General features: G+C 50.7%; 1 protein-coding gene across 1 annotated transcript in view; it reads left to right on the forward strand.

The window, feature by feature from the left end:
- AMBP (alpha-1-microglobulin/bikunin precursor) overlaps nucleotides 1-5,135 on the forward strand; it is a 30,511-nt gene extending 25,376 nt beyond the window's left edge. Inside the window, exon 10 of the mRNA XM_075015475.1 lies at nucleotides 4,979-5,135. Coding sequence (XP_074871576.1) covers nucleotides 4,979-5,013 — 35 coding nt within the window. The 3' untranslated portion in view covers nucleotides 5,014-5,135. The remainder of the gene's footprint in view (nucleotides 1-4,978) is intronic.
- Nucleotides 5,136-7,840: the final 2,705 nt, after the last annotated feature.

Consider the following 7,840-nt stretch of genomic DNA (forward strand, 5'->3'; position numbering starts at 1 on the left):
GTGCCCTTGCACTGGAATCTTCCTCCCTGTCGGGCTGGGGGCTTCAGACCCACCTTGTAAAGGCAACACACCAGAAGATCTGGGGCTGGTGCTATTCACAGCATGCCTGGTGTATGGCTCGAGGTGCTCACTGCAGGCACCTGCCCTGGGAAATGTTCGCCCAAGTGACCTTTTCACGGTCACCAGTGGCAGGAGCATGGACAGAACTTAGGTCTCCTATTGACCAGTTCTGTCTTCTAGCCACTAGATGCTACTCCCCTCTGGTGTAGTCCTGAATGCGTTAATAGCTCTGCAACAGGACACACTGAGCTCTGAGCAGCTATTGTCAAACAGGGTTCCATTTAACCCCTTGGCCTCTGCCTCCTGTGGCAGGCATGTCCCAGAGCCGCCAGGTTCCCAGGCTGGTGCCAGTCTCTCAAGGGCATGCTGGCACCCCCTGCAGAACTCTGATGGGAAGAAGGATAAATTATGGAGTTATAGCCCATTCTAGCTGTGGGTGTGGCTGCTTTTGGGTAGAGACCAGACAAATTTGGATCACCTCTCCCTGAGGTAACAGGGGTTGGGTTAGGGTTAACAACCCTATCTGTGAAAAAACAAAAGTTACAGACACCGACAAAGGCCCCTACAACTGCACAAGTCATGGGAGGAGTTGACAATCTGCTCAAACTGAGTATGAAGTGTGGCAGGGAAAGCCAAAAAGAAGCTGCCCCACAGATGACCCTTCTCTCACCCACAACAACCACCCAGGCTGGTATGTGGAATGTTCGGACCATGTCTCACAAGGGGAAGGTGGCTCAGATTGCAGCGGAGATGAAACAGTACAAGCTTGCGGTTTGAGGCTTGTGTGAAACAAGATGGACACAATCAGGGCAGCTACGCCTGGCAACCAGTAAAACCCTCATCTATCCAGGACATGAAGAAGAGGGCGCTCCACACACAGAACATGTGGGCTTTATGCTATCGAAAGAGTCACCTGGGGCTTTAATGGAGTGGACAGCAGTATCACCCACACATCATCACAGCCAGACTCTACACCAAAGTCCGAAAGCTACTAATTGTGCAGTGTTATGCACCAACGAATGAAGCAGCTGAAGAATGTAGAACAGACTTTTATGAGCAACTACAAAGTGGGGTGAGCCAGAAAGCAAAGAAGGATATGTTGATTTTGATGGGCAACTTCAGTGTGAAAATTGGAAGCAGAAATACAGGCAGAGAGCAGACCATGGGGAAAGAAGGACTAGGCGACATGAATGAAAATGGAGGGTGCTTCAGTGACTTTTGCACCTTCAACAGACTGGTGACAGCTGGTAGTGTTCTCTCACACAAAAGGATCCATAAGGTCACCTGGGTTTCACTGGCTCACCAGTCAGAAAACCAGACTGGTCACATCTGTATCAGCAGTTCTTTCAGAGGATCGATGCAGCGCAGCCACGCTAGAAGAGGAGCAGATGTAGATTCAGACCACCATTTGTTCACCAGAAAATTCAAGTTCAAGCGCTAGAGGTACAACACAAAAGTGACCAAGCCAGGACTGAGATTCAACATGGAGCAGCTGAAGGATTTAGAGACAAGAACCAGTTTCCAAGAGGAGCTGTCCAACAGATAAGTTCTTCTGACAAACCTCCTCCTGAAAGATGCTACCGTGGAATAAGTTTGGGAACATGCCAAAACAGCCTGGAAAGAGACCTGTGATAAAACATTGGGAAAGAGGACAAGGCATCACAAAGAATGGATCACAGCAGAAATTCTGAGAAAAGTGAAGGAGCGAAAGGACAGAAGAGCAGCAGTCAACAGTGGCAAAACAAGAGCGGCCAAGGTGGAAGCCCCAAGACTGTATTCAGAAGTCAACAAATAAGTTAAAAGGCTGTAAAATGGGACAAGAAGAACTTTGTGGAAAACCTTGCACAACAAGCTGAATGAGCTGCAGGACAGAGAAACTTGAAAGAGTCCTATAACATCACACGGAAGCTAGCTGGGTCATGACATACAGTGGATCAGCTAGTGCAGGGTAAGGAAGGGTGGATGCTAACAAACCCAACTGAGCAGCTTAGTAGCTTTGAAGAGCTATGGAACCGCAATGCCCACATGGAAGATCCCAAGTTGCCACCTGCAAATATACCACTGCAAATTAACAGCAGCAGACCTACAAAAGAAGAAATCAGAAAAGCCATTGCCCATCTCAAACTCAGAAAAGCTCCTGGTCCAGACGACATCCCCGCAGAAGCAATCAAGGAAGGTCGTGAGACATCAGTCAGCATGATGTATAATCTATTTGGGAAAATGTGGGACACTGAGGAAATCCCACAAGACTGGAAACATGGCAACCTTATCAAGCTTCCAAAGAAAGGCGACCTGAAGGAATGCAAGAACTGGAGGGGCATCACGTTACTGCTTATTCCAGGAAAAGCATTCAATAGGATTCTCTTGGCGAGAAAGAAGAAAAATCGATAGACAGCTCAGGGAAGAACAGGCCGGCTTCCAAAGTGAGAGGTCCTGTACTAACTAAATAGCAACTCTCAGAGTGATCATAGAACAGTCGCTCGAGTGGAACTTCCTCCTGTCCATAACCTTCATAGACTTAGAAGCCACCTTTGATAGAGTTGATGGAGAAACTTTGTGGAAACGGCTGTAACACCAGGGCATCCCATCCAACATTATTAACTTGATTCATTCAATGTGTAAACCCTCAACATGCCAAGTTATTCACAATGGTGACTTGACAGAATCCTTCAGCATGCTGCTGGGAATGCAACAAGGATTCCTATTGTCACCTTTTCTGTTCTTGATCACCATGGACTGGATTATAAACTGGACAACAGATGGCCATCAATGGGGTATTCAGTGGACACTTTTCAAACAGCTAGAGGACATTGGTTTTGCTGATGATGTCGCCCTCCTTTCACACCAACATGAAAGCATGAAAGAAAAGGTCACAACACTAGACAAAACCACCTCGGTGACTGGACTTACCATTAACCAGGGAAAGACCAAGACAATGAGGATCAACCAGTCCAACAAGACCACCATCACATTGGGAGAGGATGACCTGGAAGATGTGGAGCAGTTCACCTACTTGGGGAGCATTGTGGGCATAGATGGAGGAACAAATAAGGATAGCAATGCCAGGACAGAAAAAGCAACAGCTGCATTCAAGACTCTCCGTCCCATATGGAGTTCACAAATAATACCTGCGAAGACAAAACTGCAGCTCTTTAACACAAACATGAAGCGTGTGCTCTTGTTTTGATGTGAGACCTGGTATACTAAAAAGTCTTCCAATCACAAGCTACAGACATTCATAAACAGATGCCTGAGGTACATCCTTCACATCAAATGGCAAGAGTTGGTCACAAATAAGGAGCTTTGGAACAGAGCAGAACAAGAACCACTTGACATTGAAATCATGAGAACAAAGTGGAGATGGCTAAGCCACAGTCTCAGAAAACCATCATCCAGCAGAGTCTGTCAAGATCTTACATGAAACCTGCAAATAAAACACAAAAGAGGAAGCCCTCGGACAACGTGGAGAAGATCTACTGAGACTGAAGGACAACAACTGGGGTACTTCTGGAGCCAGCTGGATGTTTTGTCCCAAGACAGAGTGAAGTGGAGGAGACCTGTAGATGACCTGTACTCCATGCGGAGTACCAGGGATAAGTAGTGATAACAGTAGTAAGAAACCAAAACTTCAAGACTGTGCAAAAGTTACAGCTATTCTAATCCCTGCAAGTGCCTTAAGACCTCCTGGCTGGCTCGCCACTTCTGTTGACCAGAGGACACGAATTTAGGTAGGATGATTGTTTTGGGGAACGGCTTGCTAATTTGACCTAAGAATTTTTAGATTTGCCCTTTACACCAGATCACAACTATGAGGAGCTATAAGAACTTGAATTTGGAGGAAGGTTTCAGGACCTGCAGGAATTGTATGAAATTTACAAACAGTGTAAACGTAGTACAGAATTTATTACACTTAATAATGGAGTTTACAATTAAATATTCAGAGCGGTTACATACAGATTACTTTCCTTTGATTAGTTACAGAAAAACCAGTATGCAAATACAAAGGTACCTAGACTAACACCACATCTACATTTTTTGATGGATTGAGGGGTTGAAGGACCACTCTGAAGGTGTGAGACGCGAGAGTGTTAGGCTAGAGGAAAACTTTAAAGAAAACACTTGTACGAGTAAGATAAATGAAAAATGAACAGAGACAACTGAAAACAAAAGACTAGACTTTAGAGAGAGAGAGAAAAAGCAAGGGGAAGGGAGGAGAAGATGTAAGAGGAGATACAGGACCCCTGGGTTGTGGGGCGTTACAAGATGCCCTATGTGATATGAGCTCAACATGTTAAAGCTAAAACTTTTGTACCCTGAGATTTTCATGGGTTTGCGTATCTGAGTGGGGAATGGCACCAACAACCCCCTTTGAATAGGAATTGCAGCCTTATGAACAATTTTTTAAAAAGGGCATTTGGGGCAAGATACCACCTAACCGCCTTAGTGACCTTGGCCTTTACTGTGCAATCAACAGGATGGTGGATTTACCAGGGTCATAACATTCTGCCACCACGTAAAGCACAAGAATGCTGGTAACTAGCTAAACTAAAATTCGGGACGGCAGATGCCCTCCGCCTTACCTGCATCTGTCTGGAACTGTCCAGATGCCCACACCTGCCTCGCTCCAGCAAATGCCTTACACAGCCTGGCCGCTGTAGGCCTTTTAGATTACTGCAAAAATGGAATAACAGTGAAACATGAAGGAAATAAAAAATAACAGCAAATAATATATAATATACTACTACTCCTTAACCCTCATAGGTTACAGGCTACCTGTAGGCTAGCATATTCTATAGGATACCCTGTCTAGTGGTTGCACTGTGCACAGCATCAGGCCCTCAAGTAGCCTCATGCTGCACTGAAAAGCCGCCCAGCCCTGTAGAACCTGTGCTGACCCGTTTTCTCTCTTTGCTTGCAGGAGACGGGGAGGAGTTTCTGGGCTTGTCCAACTGATGGAGACTCAGGAAGCAAGCTCCAGCCTAGCCCTGCTAGGAGACAGTTTGGAGCAACTTTTGTGCTGTTTGTGCGGCGAGTGGCGTCCATGCACAGTGCACGTCTCTAACATGACCAGTGATAAATGAGCTTTGTGTGTGTGTGTGCAAACATCTCAGGCTTCCCCACCTCCCGTCATCCAGGTGTGCAAATGTCTGCCCCCAGCAGCTGTCCGAGACACTCCCAAGACCCACCAGATCCCCAGCTGCTTTGATGCAATTCAGCCATCACCTCAGGGTCTCTGTCCCACCACCCGCACCTGCCAAGCTCGCTGAGCCTGAGTATGTACAGCCCTAGTCTGCATATAATCCAGTCTGGCTTTGCTTCCGGACATGTGCTTGGATGCCTCCTGGAGATCTTGGAGTAAGATTCTGTTCCTACGTCTGTTCTTGCACCCTGATCATAGAATCATAGACTCCTCGGGCTGGAAGGGACCTCAAGAAGTCATCGAGTCCAGCCCCCTGCCCCAAGCAGGATCAACCCCAACTAAACCATCCCAGCCAGGACCTTGCCAAGCCAGGACTTCAAAACCTCTAGGGATGGAGATTCCACCACTTCTCTCTGTAACACAGTCCAGCACTTCACCTGGTGGAGCAATTTTTTCCTAATATCCAAGCTCCAGCTAATTCTCTGTAACTTCAGGCCATTCCTCCCTCTTCTGCCATCTGTCACCACTGAGAACAGTTTCTCTGCACCCTCTTTAGAGCTCCCCTTCAGGAAGTTGAAGGCTGCTATTAGATCATCCCTCACTCTTCTCTTCTGCAAATTAAACAACCCCAAGTCCCTCAGCCTCTCCTCATAGATCATCTACTCCAGCCCCTTAATCATTTTCATTGCCCTCCGCCAGACCCGCTCGAATGCATCCTCATCCTTTTTATACTGAGGGGCGAGAACTGGATGCAATATTCCAGATGTGGCCTCACCAGTGCCCAATAAACTGTCAAGGGACCAGAATAGGGAATGAACCCATGACCTTGGCATTACCAGCACCCTGGTCGAACCAACTGAGTTGTGTATATATATCTAGCCAGCCACCATGCTGGAGCTGGAGACATTAGCCTGAAACCAGGATCTGTCTCTCTGAACAGGGGCTGGGCCCTTCAGGATTCAGGTGTCTCCCCATCAGGCCATTCTGCTGGAACAGTGAGGAATGGCTCCCTACCACCCATGGCAGTGACTATGGAGAGAACACACAGAAAGTGAGACTCAACGCTGACACTTGGGACCTGACAGCTTTGGGCCCCTGGCTCCCTGCTGAAGGCAGTGTGGCTGGGTGAGGGCCCCAGCCGGGGCCATGGCTGTGCATGTGCTCAGGAGGGCCAGGTGCAGCTAGCCAGTTGCCATGGGCCATGCAGCTGCCGCCCAGCCCTGGAGAGCAGAACCCTGCCCCAAGGACCAGCTTTGCTCTGAGCAGTTGCTGCAGGCCGGGCTCTGGGCTATGGTCTCGGGCTGACCCTGTAGCTCAGCACTAGGTGCCAGAGCCAGTGGACAAGCGCAGGCAGCTGTGGAATCGTGGTGGACTGTTTGACCGGGGCGGGCAAGGCTGGACTGGCCGTGCCATTGCCTGGGAGGCAGGGGGACCTGATGACCCATTTCCATGAGTCTCCAAAGCACCTCTCCGCTGCTGGCTGATGCTGTGAGCCCCCAAGTCCCCTGGTGATGTGCCCATGGGGCGGAGTTCCATCCTGGTCCCCACTGGCACTCCCAGGGCTGTTTGCTGGGCCCCACAGCACACATGGCACGTGCAGGGCTGCAGAGGAGTCGGGGTGCAACTGAGCTGTGAACTCCGCCCCTGCAGAGGGTGGAGCTGGTTCCACCTGGTGAGCCAGGCTCTCCAGCCTGCTGAGGGGGAACCAGACCATTCATGTACCTGTTAGGAGCAACCTTTCCCCGTGGCAGGGACAGATGTGGGCTTGGGCTCTGTGACTGAGGGGTGGCCTGCAGGATGCACCCACGGCTCTTGTTCTCGGGAGTCCTAGGGGGCTTTTCATCCAGCTCCTGCAGTGGGTACTGGTGCCCATGTGTCACAGCTGGGAAAGTGAGGCACGGCACGGCACTGGAGCCAGTCACAGGCCAGGCAGGAGCCTAGGGGTCCCCCAGGTGCCATCTCGGAGCTGGGAATAGAACCTGAAGTCCTGGCTCCCAGGCCAGAGAGTCGGGCTGGATTGGGGATGGGGAAGGAGCCAAGGCCTGGGCTGGAGGTGGCAGTGGGACTGGAAGGGCATGGGGTGGGAAGGGTGGCGATGGGGCAAGGGTTGGGATACCCAAGTCAAGGTGCACGAGTGCCTGGGTGCAGGGCAGGGTGTTTTGACTTTATGCTCTGAGCCCAGCCCCAGCTGCCTGACTCCTGGGGCCTGGGCAGGGAGGGGCCTTGGGAGCCCATTCACAGGGCCAGGCAGGTGCGGCAGGACAGAGCTATTGCACAGGTGCTGGGCCCGCAGCCAGGCTGCCCCGGGGTCACCTTACTGAGCAGCGCCTTTCACCAGCAGACCCTGGGGCACTGCCCAGTGGTGGCAGAGCCTCCAAGGGGAGGAGGTTGGGCCTACGGGAAGGAGCCTCCCACAAAGCCTGCGCGTAATGGTGTCTGGAGGAGACGTCGCCGGAGGGGCCAGCTGAGGAGAGCAGGAGGAGATGGTCCGTCGTGCTGGGTGGAACTGCAACCCTGGGCCTGTGCTCCACCGACCTGACCAACTGCCTTGGCCACGGACCCGTGGGTGGTAGTTGCGGGTAGTGCTAGCGAGGTCGGCTGGGCCAGCGCAGGGCGGGAACCCGCCCCCAACTGCCGCCC

The sequence above is a fragment of the Carettochelys insculpta genome, chromosome 21 (genome assembly GCF_033958435.1).
Source record: "Carettochelys insculpta isolate YL-2023 chromosome 21, ASM3395843v1, whole genome shotgun sequence".
NCBI lineage: Eukaryota > Metazoa > Chordata > Testudines > Carettochelyidae > Carettochelys > Carettochelys insculpta.